Raw genomic sequence first — 20,660 nt, 5'->3', positions numbered from 1 at the left:
GAAGCAGAAGTTAGTTTGAGGGGTGATTTCAATTTGAGAACCATGGGTGTGAGGACTATCATACAAACTTTGCCTCAGTTGATTGAAATAGAGTTCAAGAGATCCAACCAAAAGTGAAGAACAGGGTGTTAAAACAGTAAGCAGAAATCATCCTGGCATGGGCAACAGCGTGGACTATAAACTGTTACAATTGAGACACACAACTAATCAAGAGTCTTTTTAAAGGGAACAGCTGACGTACTGAACCCAAAAGGGCTGATGTCTATAGGAAGGGAGGCTTTTCGAATTGGAACCCATGCAGGATTTTTTGATTAACTAGTTGGCATAATTTGACTCTGCAAAACAAGAAGACTGGCACATAATCTCCCTCTGCATGCGCACTACCTCTAAACGTGTGAGGTGACATACATTTCAAAAGTAGGATTTGCTGTGGCTTGACACCATCCACGTGCCGAATTGTAAAAGCATTACTCCAGGTCTTTCAAATGCATTTGTAGTCCTGCTTCTGACAGAGTAAAAATAATTCAGTGTGTGAATTGACAGTGAGTTTTTAAATAGCATGCTTGTGTATCTTGGTCTTGGAAGCAAGGTTATCCTGCTCAGCACATTTCTAATAGACTGGAAAACCTAGAATTGAAGAACCATTCCCCTAAATATGATTTCTAGAAAAGGTGTTTAATTCCACATTATGAAATGAGGGTTATTGTTTAGCTCAAACAACCCAGATCCTCTGTCAACGAGTTGGCCTTTCTCTGAACCCAGAGATCTGGTCATAAAAAGAACTCAACAGCCAAAATAAGAATCCTTGAGGGAGAGAAGGGGGAGGAGAGTATTGTGAACGGCAGTCACACAACGACCAGATGTATGGCCCAATATCTGTGCTCATATTCTCCATGCCTTGCCTCTACATCCATATTCTACCGTCCTTTGTGGAAGGTCCCGTCATGGTAGCTGCTCTGAAGTCACCCTTGCACTGAAAAGAGTTTAACAGGCAATTTTTCTTTGAAATGGGGAGAGAGGCCCAAATAAGAACGGGCATAACCATGGGTGGGCCTAAGGAACTGAGAGAGAAATCATGCCTGAGACTCTTTTGGACCATCATAGATCCTTTGGCTGTAAAACAGGGAAAGGGCTGAAGAGTCGATGGTAGAGAAGAGTGGGACTCAGCCAGGATAGAATGAGTATTTTACATCACTACTGATGAGTACTAATGTAAAGTAGACATTAGTCACTGCTGATGTCAAGAAGACGACTGATGTTGAAGTATCCCTGTTGCCTGAGGAAGGGTTGAGGGCTTCAATCCTGCTTTCTCTTTTTCCCAGAGCTCAATATCTTGTTCTTGCGAGTGAGAGAAGATGGTCTCCTGAAGTTCGCTGGGAGATAAAAGGCAAATGGCATATTGGAAAAGGAACCAGTGAGCCATGGTGGGACTTGATTTTGGCTTTGGCTCTGCAGAAAAGGTGTAGAGAACATAGTGGCTCCTTAAAATCATGGTCTGTGTCTGCTGGAAGTGCGCCTGAACATTTATGAATAATTGTAGCATTCAAAGAGAACTTAATAAACTTTTGATAAAGTTGGGGCGTATACTTTTTTGGGCCACGAAAGGATCACAACAAAGTGCCAAGCTTAGCTGAAAAAGATGTGATCTCTGTGGCCATTTTTTTGCAAGGTTTACCTCTCGTACATTTTGTACATGCAGTTGAGACTGCTGTGGGTCCACAAATATATGGTATCCGACCTTGTGATGCCCTATTCAGCCACAGCACTCCACCGGGCCCTGAAAACATTAGAAGTCTGAAGGTAAAACTGTTGACCTAGATGTATTCCTCAATCTTACATGATCGTAGCTTCATGAACCGGTGGGTCACAAAGACGGCCTAACCACTCCATAGTTCTCCACCAGGACACAAACAGAGCCTCTACCTTGTTCTATTGACTGATTGCTGTGGAGGGCGACTTTCCTGTCTGGCTGACAGGCTCGCCATTTTCGTGGCTCATTGCACACCTGCAGCCAGAACAACTTCCAACCGGAGACGATGAAATGCAGGAAGTAAAGCAGCAGGGAAGAGACCTTTTCCACCAAGAATATATTATGGCATCCCTATATCCATCAGGACCACCCAAGTCATCTTCAGTTTAGGAAAGAGCTGAAGGCACACTCATTTAAAAAACCAATATAATGCAACACAGAAATCCTCTAGGAATCCAGCCATTGGCGTAAATTAACTGGGGCCTATCCACACAGGTAAATGTACATGTGTATATTTTATAATTTGTACATTTACTCTTACACTTTGTAGTAACTTCAATACTTTTGGATATTTATTATTTCAGATTGTAAAGTAGCTATAAGGTGTCGACATACATGTCCCCACCCCCTAAAAATTAGGGGCTGAAATCAAATTTTCGACTATAAAGATACTACTAGAACCTCTCAACTCGTAGACAGAGGTCTAAATCACTGCGCTCATTTTGCCCCAATGCATCATGGTAAATTCAGTACATGATAACACTTACTTCTGTAGTAGTATTTAATTTTCCACCCTTGTTGGTAAAGCCTGTGCTGTGTAACTCTAGACACGTGTATCTGGATTCATTCCTTCATCAGTAGAACAAAACAAATCATTTTGGGGGTGCTGGAAATGCTGCTCAAAGTCTTCTCAGGTCTCTGTGCCATCACTGGGTGCAGGTGCATCAACACAAGCTCGTCAGCTCAGTAGTTCAAAGGAGCCTTTTCAAACAGAAACAGTGTGGAAGCACACTGCCTCACATCCCAGCTCTCAATTTGCCCCAATGAATCATGGTAAATACAGTGCATGATAACACTTAACTTCAGTACTAGTATTTAGTTTTTCATGAATGAGAGGCAGTATAGCCCCCCCCCCTCCCCAGTGAATTGCTTGTGGACTAGTCCGTGTTGGGAAGAAAGTGGTAGTGATGTGATGTATACCCTAGTTTATCTCGGATTCAAGGTACCACTAACCTGTAGATCCGAATGTTGCTGTAGGAACAACATGGTACCCACCATTCTCCTTCCCAATTGACTGTACAGAACAGGTCAAGACTCAATATTGACAAAGTATTGTACTAGATTCGGACATCCAAGCAGGGGAAAGGAGATAAGGTTATGAGAGAACACACAAAAGAGAAGTCATTAGGTAGTAGTTAGTAGTTAAACAGATTGTCTTGTTAACTGAAGTCTTTCTTAGGGATTCTGTGGTCTCTCTCATGAGTGACAGCTATTTTGTCCTAAACAAAAAACAAGACTACTGTTATTTTCTGCTCTTACATCAGTTTCAATAGCATGTAGTTTGTTTGCTTTTACTTGCATTTCACATGAATGGTGACCTCCTTCAGAAACTCACAAAATACCCATTTATCTTTCCTCCAGCAGCAGGTACGTTATAGTAAACCTTCAACATATCAGTGGAACAGTACCTTTCTCTTGCTAGAGCCAAAGTAATTGTTGTGAGACTAGTCTTGTTCTGCTGCTCTATACACAGTTGCTAAAGCTCTACAACTTTAGGTACCAAACAGAAACAAAGGTTCATACAGGATTTGCAATTGCTGTGAAATCCAAAGAGACAGTTGTTACAGCACAACTTAGAAGACGAGCAGAGTTCTAATATGTTAGAGCAAGGGGCAGTTCTAGAATCACACAATAGTTTAACAATCCAAACAAATACATCTAACTCTCCCTATGTCATCATTAACCTGACGCCTCTGAAGACAGCGCTGGAATTGGTCAAAGCGTTCAAAGGATGCAAGGATATTCGTTGAAGAGTTCCAAGGTTGTGAGGAATTGTTTTAAAGTGACGTTGCAAATAAAGTGGCAAGAAAATTCCAGAGAAGAGGAAGCCGGCTTCTGGCTTGGCGTGACTTTCATAAACTGTAGGATCCTTGAATCCTGTCGTAAATCCTGGGGTTCTTGAGTCCTGCTGTGGATGTTTGAATCACACTGTAGTCTGCCACTCGGGGTGTACTTTCACAGCCTTTGGGGGTGCGCGCATGGGGACAGGACTGGCTGTGCTGGTGATAAGGGTGTCACCACTGGGCAGTACACACATGGCAGCAACAACCCTCGATGGCATGCCTACTGCCATGCCAGTGCAGGCGAGAGTCTAAGGGCAATACCCTTAGCAAAAGGTAGAATGAGGGGGGCAATAATGCCCAGGAACAGAGGTGGATGAGAGTGGGGCCCATGGCAGTTTATATATGCCTAGTAACAGATAGTGCTGGTTTCACATGTACTGTAACTCCAATTCTAATTTCTATGTGCGGATCGTACTGTAGGTAATTGTGAAAATAACAGTTGTGTGTCATTTGCCTGCTGTTTCAATATTTTCCATAACCGAGGTTATCTGTTCCTATAACTAGTAACAGATTTCTCAGCTTCTGAAACCCAGGTAGCAGCTTTACCCAATTTCCACATGCACAAGAGTTTGCGTTGCCACAGTGGAAAGCAGCTTAAAATAATTATCTGACCACTAGGTAGTGTCCACACCACCCTGTCACCAAACGTCACACAGTGGTGAAAATATTGTGTGACTCAAGTGGATGGCGATGTCACTTTACTCCTTTAGAGGTGCTGTGGCTTAGGGTCAACCACCTGCTCACCCTGTTGGAAATACCTAGTGTTAGCCCTTGTCAGGACCAGGCCACTGGGTAGGTGATGCAATGTTGAGATTCCATGAGGGCAAGCATCAGGCATTCTTGCTGTAGCCTATACTGCCCGCCTGTCCACATATGAGGTTATCAAGGAGGCCAAAGGTATTTTAGCTAGTCCACTGGCTGCTGGGTGGAGCTGACTCGTAGGCCCCGCTGGATTTTGATACTTCCCATGTCATGGGATTACTCCATAAGTTAATCTTTATCCTGTGTGCTGGCTGTGCACCTGTAGTGTGCTTTACTGTGTTATACCTACCAAGAGAAAATGGAAAATTGTTAAGTGTCCTGTTGAGCCACCTCATCACAGTATGCCCAGCCAGAACAGTTATTTGTTATACTTAGGAAAGCACCCACCGATTTTACACATCAAAGATCATTAAATCCTTTCAGGAATGCAGTGGCCAACATGACATCTTATAAATCTGAATTGCTTTATTTTTCCATCTTTTCTTCAAAGTTTTATAACTGCTTGTTTTCATAATTTTCTTTTACCCTGTCTTTATTTTTATTGTTACATTGATTCTGTTGGTCTACCTGTTATGTGTATAAGCGATGTTTTACTTTTTGTGCATTATTTTTTTGCACAGGGCTCTAAATTTCCAATGAATTTTGGAAGAATGTTCTGAAAGGATGGAGATTCTCCCCTTTGACACCTTACAATGGCCAGAGAGGACTCTGTGAGGTGCCTACGCTGTTTGCTCTATGCTCTTAATTTACTTTTCTGGGTAAGTCAAGTATTTTACTTCTTCAAGTAGGTGGGAATATCCTGGCCTATTTACTGCACTTCCAGTTTCTGAGTAATTGACAGCCATGACCAGTATCCTGCCCTGTCGCAGAGGTGGGATATTATTTCCATGCCAAGTCTCCCCTTCTTTCCAAGAGAGCTGAATAAAACAAAAATACCTACTGGTGACTGATGTATCAATTATTTTCATTTTACTTCCTCACATAGCACATATCAGCTCTATGTCAGTGATATAGTATGGAGAAAGGGTCAGGTAATTTCCCTCATAAATACCCATGAACTCTGAGGACAGAAAAATGTTGGCAAACCGATATACAGAGTCCTAACAAACCCTCTTGTATTTAGGTTTTTAAAAGGGAGGGACCAATTACAAAGGGATTTTACCGACCACTGCAAACGTTTCTGCTAGGTATGATTGTTGTGACCAAAATAGCCACAAGTTGATGAGTAGTGGTGTAAAGAAAGTTGAAGGGGGCCCCTGTAAAGTACATGGAGGGGGCCCCCACGTGCCAGACCCAGTCAGGAGCTCTAAAGCCACGGCCGAACTGGGAACCCAAAGCAGCCCTGGCAAATGTTGGGGTTCTTCCCCAAGAATCAATTTTTTAAATGGCAAAAGCAATGCATTTTATAACATATTTGTCATCATATTTTCAAATGTATTAACTTTTAAAACATAGTAAACAGTGACCTTACAGTGCACTGGGATACCCAGTCATACCCACATTCTTACAGAGAACATAGAAAATAGACCAGAGAAGCACCACTAAACCTGTATCTCTTTCTTTTGCATGTTTAAAATTAAAGGTCACTGCTTTGTCTGTAATACTCGGCATCTGGGGGTAGAACGTGGGTGGCAGACAAAAGCCACATGGAAGTCTGGCTCATTTTGGTCTTGAGGACCTGACCAAGAGGTGCTGAGCCAAAGCAACCATATGCACAGAGGGTCTGATCTAGCTGCTGTGCCGGAGCTGGTCAAGGCCCAACACCCAACAGAAAGCAAGGTACCAATATAGAGGAAGCATGCCAGGCTGAGCTTACCTCCCATCAAGCCTCATTTGGAAATCAGCCTGCGCAACTGGGAGCTGCCAGACACTGAACACATCCCAATAGAAGCAACGCTTTCACACCACCTCTCCCTGAGAAGAGAAACACAGAACCCACAAACTGGAAAAAGGCAAAGAGGTTCTGGGCCCACTTCCTACTCAGGTGGAACTCTGCCTCAGAGGAGCTGGCACTGCCTACGAAGACTGAGGAGATGCAGCTGGAAAACTGCCGGATGGTGCCCTTCTCCCACGCAAGGAAGCTAGCTGTGTAAACCTTCTTTTGTCCACCCCCTTACCTGGTGTGTCTTAGGGCACTTAAGGAGACCTCTAATTGCCTGCAGTACTCTTTAAATCAACAATATTATGACATATCACACAACAGTAACATAACAAAATGTAAAAAGCATAACAACAAAACACATACAAAAACGTGGCACACCATACCATAGAGCATCATAACATAGTATACAATTTAATTATACCATAACCTAACATACATGACAGAGCAGCTCTTATGAGGTGGTCCAATTATTACAATGTTGCTCTCAAATGTTTATGTTTAATATAACCTTTTGTTTAAAACAACAGGATCACAGATTTTCTACGTTTTAAAGATCATCTTTGGAGTCCCACTTTTGCCAAACAATGTACTACACTCTGTCTCATGTTAAAAACAACAATGGTGCAACCTCAAAACCGGGCTGGTCTGAGGCATGCACTTTAATATTAAGTCCTGCCCCTTATAGGGCTATCCAAGAAATGAGGCATCCGAAAGCCCTGCCAAGCTAACTAACACATAAAACAGCCTCACCTATGGAACCCAGGGCATTAGAGTCAGCGTTGTGAAAAAACAGCTTTTCTGAAAAATCTAAAGTGATGTTAAGGAAATTCATTTTTATTAATATGCTTCTTTCTATTATGACCACATTATCAATATAGTTTTCAGCCACTGTAAAACTGTATCATAAATATGCCCACCCAAACCTACTGTCACTGGCATGGGCTGCACTGCTAATGTGGTGTCAAGAACACATACATGCGTAGAAAGTATCTCTTTCCAATAAACATTACAGTCAATGGTGGCTAGCATATTTGAACTGATATATCACTAACTTTATTTGGTAGCAAACTATGGCATCCATAGTCAGCTGTTCTCAATATAGCTACATTGTGTTTTTTTATCCTTTGCACCTTTGTAATGACAAGGACCACTACAAGAATGCGTTTTGACGGAAAGGCAGAGATTGAGCTGTAGAAAATAGGTTACTGCTAGGTTCTCCAAGGTGGGTCCAGGAGGGCTGGATGTCTACCAAATACTTAGGATATTCAAATAAAAGACATCCACGTGAAATGACTCTAAATTGCACTTTTTACATAGTCTGTGGATATCTGAAAATCATGTAAGGATCCGGTTCTCCTTGACCTATGTTGGACACCCCTGAGAGACTCTTAACGTTTGCATTTCTTTCAGATGGGGCACAGAAAGAAAAAGAAGGAAGAGATGTTTTGTATTTCAAGTGGCTGTTAAATTTTAAACACAGACAACCCAGGCTGGAAAGAAGATGCAAGAACATATGTAAACCAGCCTGCACCAGGGGAGAGCAGCCCAAGCCAATAAAAAAGTAATTAATAGAGTTAGCATCCTACACAAAAGTTAGTGGGAATTGATGGGAGCACCTTTCAGCCTGCAGATATCTCCCTTTGTGAAATCCAAGTATATTTGTTAATTTTAGAGTCAAAGTGGGGAGTGCGGATCTATCTTTAACGACGTTCTGAGGTTTTTTTTTAGCTCATCAAAACAGTTTCCATAGTTTTGTTTACAAAAATAACTGTTCTGTACGGTTAATGACAACCTTGAGTATTCTCAAGTTGAAAGAAGATGGTCTCCTGCACTGTAAAGATAAGTTTAAATTGCTTTTGTTTGCGTTTTTCATTTGAAGTGTGTGCACTACTGGGCAGTCTGTCAAAGGCAGATAACAATTAGCAAAGGTTCCGAGGGCCTGTGGACAGGCAGGAGAGCAGAGTCGCAGAGAGTACTCCTGGACAGGTAGACTGGCTCTCCTGAGTCAGCGCCTTACACTGAGCAGTCAACATGGGCATGGCACGTGATTATAGTGTGGCAGTGTCTTGGATGAAGGCTCATGCTAGACTGAAGAGAGGCAGAAGGGCGAAAGCTGGGGCCTCTACCCCAGGTTCATCCTCTGCTATAGAAAATACAGTGAGATGATCCAGTCAGTGCCAGTCCAGTGAAAGGAGGTAGCAGATAGGCTCTCACCACTAAAGGCACACATCAATGGCTGGAAAAGCAAACACATCCAACTCATACCGTTCATGCTGCACTCATTGAGTAGTGGTTTTTGCCTGCATCTGCATTTGGCTTACTATTATGGCCTGTGACACAGTAGTGTTATTAAAAAGTAACACATGCTAAGATCACTTACTTCAAACTGTTGCCCTTTGCAGCAAGTCCATTTTATTGTCCAGAAAGGCATGAAGTCTTTCTGGAAGAAGAGCGCTAGAGATGGTGATTAAGCTGCATCTAAGTTCTTTCCTGGCCTTACAAGTGTACTTGTAATGCTTAGCCCGGCTAACTCGGTGACTTGCGTGCTAAACTCCTCCATCTAAGTGTGAGTGATGACTTTTTGCTGTTATTACACAACACAGGGTCTGGCCGGAATTACCTTTTTCATGTGTCAGGCCGGTGTTCCGCTCCGCTCTGCTCTACTACAGGTTGTGCCATCTGCTACCGTGTGAGTGAGCTCAGAGAGAAGTAGCTTTTCTTTTATTTCGGTGAAAGCTGACTTGGAAATAAAAGAGGGACAACTGCGTTTATTTTAACCCCTAGTGCTGCTACTGCCAAAACTGAAACTCAAGCCGGCATTTAAACCACGGCGAAACACCTTCAAGCAGTGGCGTCACTAGGGTTGGTGTCACCCAGTGCGGGTAACTCATGGTGTCACCCCCTCACGACTTACCCCATGAATCCATCATTGACCTCCTCCGAGTCCGCCAGTGCCAAATAACGGAACCATACAGAATGGTTTCAGTGCTAACTCCCACATTGCCCCATCCCTTGTCACCCCCAGTCCCCACCTCTCATTTGCCCCAATTCCCTAAAGGTCCGGGACCGGACAGCTTCATTACAGAAATGCTCTGCAGTGCAGTCTGCGCATAAACCCCCTTTCCTCCTCTGATAAACAAACAGCCTTGTCGCAAGTTGCAACTCTCTGACCCGTCTATGGCTCGCTTTCTGATCTCTGCACTTCCTTTAATGAAATGTGTTTCCAATTCTGGGCTGACAACAGGAGACACCATATAAAAATATGGCACAAGGGATAAACTTCTTTCCATAAATACTTGCATGCCTTTCTCACTAAACCAATCAGTGTCAGTAAAAGTATTTGGCATGCCGCCTTCTATATTGACATCAATATGATATGGCATATCAATGGCAAAAGTAGCATTTAAAAAGCTGAACCAAAAATTACTGAAATGAGAAGACTGGTGGTGAGGAGGGAAGTGGGCGGGGTAGAATTCCCCAAAAAGAAAGTGTTTTTATTTATATTTGGAAGCCACTTAGAGCTGCAGTTATTAATACACTTGCCAGATATGCAGGAAGAGCAAAATAGTGGATGTTTATAAGACTTTGGAATTTTAACTGATTATAGGCTCAGCTCTTACAGTCTAGGATCTTGTAAGCTTTGACCATAAACATCAAACCTTTCCCCTCAAGTTATTTATACATGTCTTTAAGTCTCAGGGACTAGACCGCAGAGCTACACTTATCGCTTATTCACATCCTAAAGGCCCGGGGGTGGGGGGAGGGGGGGAGAGAAGAGGAACGCTATCCCTCATTTTACACAGTTTTTAGTCTTACAGGCTAAACACATAAATAGCAGGGCTGCCACTTAGGCTATGCTAATTTTACAGCTAGAGCACACAGACAGCAGTGCTATCCCTCATCTTCATAGAGCCTTTACAGGCTCAGAATACTTACTTGTAACAGGTAGAGCCAAAGATAGCTAGGAGTATAACTCCCACAGAATACACAGATACCACTTGCTAAGACCGTAAACAGAAGCGTCATGCCTCAGGCGCTACAGACCACGCAGACTCAGGACTGATACCTTACAGGTATCGCACGTCATCATCAGGCGCTACAGACCATGCAGGCTCGGGACAGATACCAAGCACTATCACACAGGTATTGCACGTCATCACTCAGGCGATACTGACTATACATGCCCAGGACTCGGACCATACTGGCATTGCACAGGTCATACAGGCCAAAGCTACAGGCAGAAGAGGTACGATTCACGTGGCACGGTCCAGCGGCGTAATGAAAACTGTGTGCCCCCGCCAAAGTAAGTAAAGGTAGGAGCCGCGCTCCGGACCCAGTCAGGAGATCTTAGCCTCTTAGACCTGATGCCCGCCACCGGTACTCAGTGCCAGGGGGCCCCCTGGAGCTCGCCCCGCCCCCTAGCGAGGGCTGCCAGGGTTATTGTTACACCCCTGGCACAGTGCTCACTAATTCTATTCAAGTTGTTTTCCTTGGAAACATATGTTTTCGAAGACATGCAGCGTAAATTTTGATTTTTATCATTATCTCAATTCGCTCACTGAGTTTTCACATTCGTGCTTCACAGGCTGATAATAACTGTGTCAGAGCAAAATATATATATATATAACAAACATATTCTTTCGACTTGTGGTCTGTTCATCAAAAGGACTGTCTGAAACTAAACACCAGTTAGACCTTGGTCTTGGCGCGCGCACACAGATACGTCCGAGAGGAATCTACAGGTTCATTCAGAGCACACACAGCTCTGCCGGTGCACCTCAATCCCTGACCGTAGCACATTCATTTGTCTCCAATAACGCAACATGCGCGCAGCTCTGATAATACAGCTCTATCAAGCTCTGCAGAGCATATTGCTCTCATTAGTGAACGGTGCACAGTGAGAGCTCGGCGGGCAGGGCCAGGGTGCAAAGGTGAGTGAGAGTGATCGGGTGGGAGGGCCTGAGAGCTGGGAGGGACAGGGTACAGAGGTGGGTGACAGTGACCAGGGTGGCAGAGCCTGAGAGCTGGGCGGGGAGGGCCAGGGTGCAAAGGTGGGTGAGAGTGACGGGGTGGGAGAGCCTGAGAGCTGGGCGGGGAGGGCCAGGGTGCAAAGGTGGGTGAGAGTGATCGGGTGGAGAGCCTGAGAGCTGGGAGGGGAGGGCCACGGTGCAAAGGTGGGTGAGAGGGATCAGGTGAGAGGGCCTGAGAGCTGGGAGGGCCAGGGTGCAAATGTGGGTGAGAGGGCCTGGGAGCTAGGAGGGCCAGGGTGCATAGGTGGGTGAGAGGGCCTGAGAGCTGGGAGGGCCAGGGTGCAAAGGTGGGTGAGAGGGATCGGGTGAGAGGGCCTGAGAGCTGGGAGGGCCAGGATGCAAAGGTGGGTGAGAGTGATCGGGTGAGGGCGAGGAATGCGGGATGTCAGAGCCGAGCAGCCAGGGGAAGGATGATGGATTGGAGGGTGATGCCCGGCCTGGGTAGGGAGTGGAGATACTCCCCAGTGCCTCACCTGCTGCCGGTGCTGGGTTTTCATCCAGCAGCGCTTGCATGCTGGGACTTCAAACCGAAACTAAAAGCCCCAGAATAGAAAGAGCTGTTTGGTTTAAAAGCCAAGACGGACGGATGGCGCCAGAGGACACACAGACCCGCCTGGAAGCTCTGACTCCCGCCCTGCAGGCTCCTCTACGCAGCCGGTGCATGACCCACTGAACGCACCTCTAGGCGTGGGGCCAGAGGCCCGGGGAGGCTGCAGGCTCGAAGGAGGCTCTGGTAGGTTGTGTGCCAGCTGTCCGCATGCAGCCGTTGAAGGCGCTCTCTCTTGCACACAGCTCTCCCAGTGCACCTCAACCAATATCCGCAGTGCCTACAGCTCTTTCACCGCTAGAGAGTCCCACCCAGTGTAGTGGAAGTAATCAGAGGCACTCACGGTAGATAGTTACGTTTATTATATTAAAGGGAAGTAAAAAGCTCGCAGGGTACATGGCTTTCTGTAGTGGGCTGGTCCCACGTGTTGAGGTGTCATAAGTAGACGCTGTAGACCAGGCCAGGTACATGTAGATATAATTTATTAAGTTCTGAAGATGTAGATAAACATAGCCCCATCAGGAGCAGCCTCCTAGCTGCTCAGCCCATCCTTAACTGACAACTCTCATGCATCCAACATTCCACTCACACTAAGATTCTAACCAGAACACTCACACTGGCTGAGCAGCTAGAAGAAGAGGAGTACAAGAACATATATGCAACCTGAGGATACTACACTTTCTCAGTGACAGAGGCTGGCAAGTGTACATCTCCGTCCGTGACCCTAGTCTCAGAGCAGTGGCTGTCTGCTACAGCCACAGAGGAGTCACGCTCCGCCCTGCCCACCCCCCGGCGCTACCTTACCTGCTGGTGATGATGGGCGAAGAAACAGCAGTGGCAGTGCTTAAATTTTAAGCACGTGTAGTCAGTGGTGGGCGTGGGCAGTGGGCTCTGCTCTGGGCTAATGAAAACAGTGGGTTCGTGAGCAGCCACGTCACGTGAGTGACGTTTCCAACGTCGTTGATGTCCGGACGCTGACAGACAATGATCGTAGTCTAGCTAAAATGTAATTGGACAATAGCACTGCAGAGAGACATAGAATCGATGGTGTCACCCCATGTGATGGTGTCACCCGGTGCGGTCCGCACCCCCCGCACCCCGTAGTGACGCCACTGCCTTCAGGAGGCTGGAAATGTGGTATGGGTCAGGTGGTCTGATGTAAAATAGATCCCCAATAACAAAATCGCCCAACCCTGTAACAAAAACCACCCCACCCTTTAGCCTCCCTGGGAAACACACGGTACTGCCAGTCTGGGCCTTACTCAGGCCAGGGGCCCGCCTCCCATGCATGTGCCAGAGGGGGCCCCCTGGAGCTCGGGGCCCCCCCGCACAGTGGGTGCTGCGTTGCTATTGTTATGCCAATGTTGCGGAGCTTGGCATTACAGCAATAAAAACAGGAAGTCCTTTAATGTTGAGGCCGATTTCACCTTTCAAAATCTGCGAAAGATCTCTGGTGGAGCTCACCTTAAACACAGGTTTCTTCCTGCGGTGTGGATTGGACCCCATGAAGGAGCATGCCACCTTCTGTGGGTGAGGTTCTGGCACTCTCATTTTAGTAAAACCAGTTGAGCAGAACAGCTAACCAGTGACAGTGACCACTGTCCATTGAAAAATATATATTTCCTTCTACATTTGAGAGCTTACAATATCACTTTCTGGTCTGTGTACACATAACACGAAGAATATACTTATACCCATTGTAGGTACTCTATCCTCTGGCACCGCCTTAGTTGTAGAAAAATCTGTTCTGCAATGTCATCAAATGTATTTATTTATTTGGAAAGTTTTATAAAGCGCGAACATGACTCTTGCGGGTATCAGAGCGATGTACACAAGGCGAAAGCATGAATAAACTCCCTACAATAGAGGTCAACTGTGAGAAGTTGGCCTGATGTGCAGTGCTCACTGTTCTAGTGATCACTACATATCAGTCCAAACAACCCTTATTGATGATTGGTTGTAAGTCAACCTTATAGACCAGCTATCCTAGTAGCATGGATACGAGCAGTCTAAGGCTAAGACTCTAGAGGGCGTGTTAAGCCAGCTGTTTTACCATCACATTACCCCTTGAACACCCAGTGAAAGGACACCACACAAGTTGTTATGAAAATAAACAGTGTATTTATTTATAACAAGACTACCCTGGCTCTTTATGAGACAGGGAGCTAAGCACACAACAAAACTCTTATAAAAATACTTAAGTTAGCACAGTATACACAAATGCCCGAGGGGCACGAAAAACCATATACTCTGAAAGTGGAATGCGAAATTACTAGCAGGTAAGTACAGTACTAATAGGCTTTGGAATCGCTAGGACTTGACTATGGAATCGTTAGATTACTTCTAGGAGGCCCAGGGGACTCGGGTGCAGAGTGTGCACTCTCACGCGGGATGCGGGACAAAGTCTATGATAGCTAGTAAAGGTAAAGTTAGTGTTCACGGGCGAACCCGACCTGGTAGAGAGAAAACGACAGTGGATCCTGACCCTTGGATAGTGAGGCTATGCTGGGGCACCGAAATGCCGAAGTTACCTAGCCCAGGGGCTGCAGCTGCATATGTCTCAAAAGACGTCGGGAATCCTCGTAGACGAACCAGGAGCCTGGAAGAAAGATGCTGGCAGGCGACCAGTGAAGAGAGTTCGAAGGGATCCAAGCCTGGATCTCGAAGATGGATGATACCTGAAAGCAGAGGGGACCAAGTTCGTGACTACTAGCCAGTAGTCAGGGGGCACCAGGAGGGCACCGGATGGTAGTCACCTCGGCTAGGTGAGTGGGCGACGCTGTGCTCTGCAGATCTCACGGACCAGGAGGCGTTGTCGGCGACCAGGATGGAGGGGCGAGCTGTCCCACGATGGATGAAGCTGTCGGCGTCGAAGAACCCAGGATTGGGCAACAAAGCCTTGGCTAATTCAAGCCCACGCGGTGGACTCAAAATGGTGTCTTGAGTGGACCAGGAGGGTCCGGGGTGCTCCTCTTCTGGAAGGGAGCAAGAGCCAGTCTGGAGCAACCAGACCAGCAGCAGTGATGTCGTCGGGTGTCGTTCAGAAGGCCACAAGCCAGCGGGCTAGTAGCCAAACAACGCGGTGAGCAGCAAAAAGCAGAAGGGCCCCACGCCGATCGTGGAGATGCTGGGGGGCTGCTCTTCGGTGCTGGAGCTGCTCAGGGTTGGGGCTTCTCGGACCCCAAAGCACTCGCCAGGAGATTACTCGGCGGGCTTGCTGTGGAGAAGTCGTGCAGTCTTGGCAATAGTCGGTCCCTTGAGGTCTCGTCGCACTCACGGTTCTCAGCTTGGCTGTAGAGGTGAGTAGAGGTCGGAGGTGCCAGGGAAGCCGGGTCTTGTCGAGCTGGGCAGTCGGATTCCGGATGAAGGACTTACAGCAGACCGCAGTGTTCTTAGGATGGTGCCTGCGGATGCAGGGTGACTACTCCTTAGTCACAAGGGAGAATCTTGAAGAAGAAATCTTGAAGTCCTTTCGCAGAAAGTCGTGTCTTGATTCCAAAGATGATCTAATTTGGAAGGGGGCCTGCTCCTACCTTTATCTGGGAAAAGGGGGCTGGCACGCGACTAAGTCCTGCCCTATGGGTGGGACCAGGAGGGGGGTGGTTACACCCCTCTCCTTTGGCGGGCTTTCCCCAGGCCAGGGGCTGGAGTGCCCCTGGAACTGGTTTCAGCCGGCCTATGCACAGTGAGCACCGGGGTGCCACTTGCAGTCACCTTCCTCTGTAGCCCTGCCTACCTGGAATACACAAAACCCTGTCTGGGACGGTGCTGGCACCGCCCCTGGCAGGAAACCCTTTGTCCTTGCCTCCTGCTCTGGGAGGACTCCCAGCAGCAGGAGGGCAGACTTGTGTCTCGGTGGCAGCATCCATTTTGTGGATGCTAAGGCTCTGTCTGACTTTAACCGGGGTTACAGGTTACATACATGTCGTGTTCCTCTAGAAGGGTGGAATGCTAACCCCGTCGCCAGAATTGGCGAGGGGTTAGTATTCCAATTCGTATGACACCGTACTCGACATGTTTTGATAAAGCGATACCAGAGTTGGCATATAACCGCGAGGATTATAATGCACTTAAGAGTATATGGTATGCGATATCATGGAAACGGCTAAGGGATGGATCCCGAAAGCCGCAGACAGGCTCAGCTCATGCCAGAGCACCATCTCACACGATTCCAAGCACTCTGCCTTCAGGATTGTTAAGGCCTGCCATAGGAGTGACTGATAGGAGATCTGTGTGTCCATTTTAGGGTTAGATATAGGTATACTATATCTAAAGCAAAGGGTGATTACACCACCTTGCCCCAGCTGTCGTGCAGCCAGTTGTGTCAGATTTGGATGGCCAGCCAGGGGTGGCATAATACATGCTGCAGCCCCTGGTAGGCCCTGGGTACACCTATGCCCTGGGTACCTAAGGTACACTGTACAGGGACTGATAAGGTGACTCAGTATCCAATTAGATATGTACCTAAGGTACATGGAATCCATTTTACAGAGAGAGCAGTAGGCGTGGGGTCCTGAATAGCAGGGCCCCAGGTCAACTAAGTCAGAAAACCAGCAAAACACCAGGCAAAAAGTTGGGGGCAACCATAGTCAGGGATCTACCTTCCTACTATAATGCGTTGTAATGGCATGCTTTGTAGTGACATGCATTGTAATGGCATGCGATGTAAAGGATGTTGCGTTCTAATGACTGCGTTGTAATGGTTGTTTCCCATTTGAGACATTCTCTCACTATACTGCTTGTAAACCTTAATAAACAAATATTAAAAAGAAAAAGAATAGACTGTTAGTGCCCGAGACGTATACTGCATCTAAATTTAGACATACATATTTATAATTGTAACAATAATACTCTGAACATAGTGAGGGGTTCCAAAATGTGAGGAGTCTGTGTAAATAACTGTCCTGAAGTTGGCATGGGTTTCAAATAGCGGGGACCCCGGCTGCAGCAACTAAACATCTACATTTACTAGCAATTATCACTCAAATAAGAGTAATTGCTAGGAATTTATTAGAATATTAGGGGGAACGTTATTAGAAATCCTTGGTGATCTATCCAGTGGTACAGCAGCTAACTTTTGCATTATAAATACATATCAATGTCCATGGTTTATAGCCACCATTTTCTCATAATCTCCTATGTAAATTCCAAGTTGCAAAATGTGTATTTACTAGTAAGCACTATCTGGTTATATGTATTTACAAGTGAAAGTTACAAACAGATAATTTAGGTTAATGTCCACCTCGTGTAATTGAAAGCTGCCCTGTACAGGGAGATAGTATACAAGCGTGTGGAAAATACAGAGCAGCCTTGAATGCCTTACTGTGCTCTTTGACAGATTTGACATTTATCCCAACATATTGTTCTTCATTTATTTTATGATTGGTTGATAATTGTTATTTTATCCTAGGGCCCTTACCCTACAGTTTAAGTTTTGTTATTTATTTTATTATGTTGTGTCGAGTTCACTTTTGATTGTTTTGCTGAATGTTACTGCAATTATTTTGCACACTAGGAGAAATTGATCTAGTGTGGCCCACTACCAGGTTCACTGATCTTGATTGTGTATTCCTTGTTATTTCACAGTGTTGACCTCTATTGTAGGGAGTTTATTCATGCTTTCGCCTTGTGTACATCGCTCTGATACCCGCAAGAGTCATGTTCGCGCTTTATAAAACTTTCCAAATGAATAAATACATTTGATGACATTGCAGAACAGATTTCTCTACAACTAAGGCGGTGCCAGAGGATAGAGTACCTACAATGGGTATAAGTATATTCTTCGTGTTATGTGTACACAGACCAGAAAGTGATATTGTAAGCTCTCAAATGTAGAAGGAAATATATATTTTTCAATGGACAGTGGTCACTGTCACTGGTTAGCTGTTCTACTCAACTGGTTTTACTAAAAGGAGAGTGCCAGAACCTCACCCACAGAAGGTGGCATGCTCCTTCATGGGGTCCAATCCACACCGCAGGAAGAAACCTGTGTTTAAGGTGAGCTCCACCAGAGATCTTTCGCAGATTTTGAAAGGTGAAATCGGCCTCAACATTAAAGGACTTCCTGTTTTTATTGCTGTAATGCCAAGCTCCGCAACATTGGCATAACAATAGCAACGCAGCACCCACTGTGCGGGGGGGCCCCGAGCTCCAGGGGGCTCCCTCTGGCACATGCATGGGAGGCGGGCCCCTGGCCTGAGTAAGGCCCAGACTGGCAGTACCGTGTGTTTCCCAGGGAGGCTAAAGGGTGGGGTGTTTTTTGTTACAGGGTTGGGCGATTTTGTTATTGGGGATCTATTTTACATCAGACCACCTGACCCATACCACATTTCCAGCCTCCTGAAGGCAGTGGCGTCACTACGGGGTGCGGGGGGTGCGGACCGCACCGGGTGACACCATCACATGGGGTGACACCATCGATTCTATGTCTCTCTGCAGTGCTTTGTCCAATTACATTTTAGCTAGACTACGATCATTGTCTGTCAGCGTCCGGACATCAACGACGTTGGAAACGTCACTCACGTGACGTGGCTGCTCACGAACCCACTGTTTTCATTAGCCCAGAGCAGAGCCCACTGCCCACGCCCACCACTGACTACACGTGCTTAAAATTTAAGCACTGCCACTGCTGTTTCTTCGCCCATCATCACCAGCAGGTAAGGTAGCGCCGGGGGGTGGGCAGGGCGGAGCGTGACTCCTCTGTGGCTGTAGCAGACAGCCACTGCTCTGAGACTAGGGTCACGGACGGAGATGTACACTTGCCGGCCTCTGTCACTGAGAAAGTGTAGTATCCTCAGGTTGCATATATGTTCTTGTACTCCTCTTCTTCTAGCTGCTCAGCCAGTGTGAGTGTTCTGGTTAGAATCTTAGTGTGAGTGGAATGTTGGATGCATGAGAGTTGTCAGTTAAGGATGGGCTGAGCAGCTAGGAGGCTGCTCCTGATGGGGCTATGTTTATCTACATCTTCAGAACTTAATAAATTATATCTACATGTACCTGGCCTGGTCTACAGCGTCTACTTATGACACCTCAACACGTGGGACCAGCCCACTACAGAAAGCCATGTACCCTGCGAGCTTTTTACTTCCCTTTAATATAATAAACGTAACTATCTACCGTGAGTGCCTCTGATTACTTCCACTACACTGGGTGGGACTCTCTAGCGGTGAAAGAGCTGTAGGCACTGCGGATATTGGTTGAGGTGCACTGGGAGAGCTGTGTGCAAGAGAGAGCGCCTTCAACGGCTGCATGCGGACAGCTGGCACACAACCTACCAGAGCCTCCTTCGAGCCTGCAGCCTCCCCGGGCCTCTGGCCCCACGCCTGGAGGTGCGTTCAGTGGGTCATGCACCGGCTGCGTAGAGGAGCCTGCAGGGCGGGAGTCAGAGCTTCCAGGCGGGTCTGTGTGTCCGTTTAAAAGCCAAGACGGACGGATGGCGCCAGAGGACACACAGACCCGCCTGGAAGCTCTGACTCCCGCCCTGCAGGCTCCTCTACGCAGCCGGTGCATGACCCACTGAACGCACCTCCAGGCCTGTAACTCTGTCTCCAAGACCACTGCAGTGAATCATCACCATATGATGTAACTCCCCTCCCTCCCCAACAATCTAACTGGCAAACAGTACTGAGCCCTTGTGTCCAAAGAGGTGGTGGATGTACGTGTGGCCGCCACTTGTCCTCAGCTGGGCCTCCATTTCATTGAGGCCTGTGGACCCATGTGTAATATGCGCCATAGATGGCTACAAGGACTCTTACCCTTCAGCAGCTCTTCCCAGCCCTTTTCCATGAAAAAAGCTAGGAGGGATGCCCAATCAGCAAAGATCAGGTGCCAGTGGAGGCCCCTGCTCTCTTCCGCCCTCAGTGCAGTCTCCTCTGCCCCAGCCCAGCGCTCCACCTTCGATCTCCATTTGCAGTGCCGTAGTCCTTGACAGGACTTCAGTGCATGATCAGGGTATGTCTGGGCAACACCAGGTACAAGTGTAGGAATCTTGCGACCTCCTGCCCCCACTGGTCAGTGTAGTCCAGGGCATGCCCCAGATCGATTTTCACTCCCTGCCAAAACCTCATCACCCCCCGGCATGACAAGGTCATGCGTTTAAAGTCAGCATTGGGCTCCTGGCAGCGAGGACATCGTTGGGTGCCAGGGCCCATGTTGGTATTAAGGCGCCGTTGTGTCAGGTGTGCCCTCTGCAGGAAATTGAACTGTGTGTAACGGAACCAGGTGTTCCAGGATTCCAGTGTGAATCCTTTCCAGGGCCAGAGTCCATTCACCAACTCGGACCATCACCGTCTCCCACCTGACCCAGAGTCACACCAATTCCAGGTGTGACTGAAGTCGTGCTGATCTTTACAGCCAGGAGACTACCTTCGACCCTTCCCAAAAGTCAGGATAATATGCAGAAGCTCATGTGCCAACTGTTCAGTTTGTCCCTGCTGCCATAAGGCATGGATCGCCCATTACCGTGGCATATGTAAGGAACTGTGAAGGTAGCAGTACTGTGTCCGCCACCAGGTCCTCTAGAGATTGTAATCTACCCTCTGTGTAATAGTCCCCGACTGTGAAGACG

At 46.9% G+C, this 20,660-nt stretch overlaps 1 protein-coding gene across 3 annotated transcripts in view; it reads left to right on the top strand.

Moving 5' to 3' along the window:
• The window catches only part of TSPAN12 (tetraspanin 12), a 212,440-nt gene that overhangs the window by 33,339 nt on the left and 158,441 nt on the right, over window positions 1-20,660 (top strand). For 2 of the 3 annotated variants that reach the window (XM_078680422.1, XM_078680439.1), the window contains exon 2: window positions 5,256-5,393. In XM_078680422.1, the coding sequence (XP_078536548.1) occupies window positions 5,328-5,393 (66 nt within the window). In that variant the 5' untranslated portion in view covers window positions 5,256-5,327. Of the gene's footprint in view, window positions 1-5,255; window positions 5,394-7,927; window positions 8,079-20,660 lie in introns of those variants that run through there. The other variant, XM_078680430.1, reaches the window with a different exon arrangement.

The sequence above is a fragment of the Lissotriton helveticus genome, chromosome 1_1 (genome assembly GCF_964261635.1).
Source record: "Lissotriton helveticus chromosome 1_1, aLisHel1.1, whole genome shotgun sequence".
Classification (NCBI taxonomy): Eukaryota; Metazoa; Chordata; class Amphibia; order Caudata; family Salamandridae; genus Lissotriton; species Lissotriton helveticus.
Note: the sequence above shows the minus strand (reverse complement) of the source record. Positions and strands in the feature narration are given on the sequence as shown.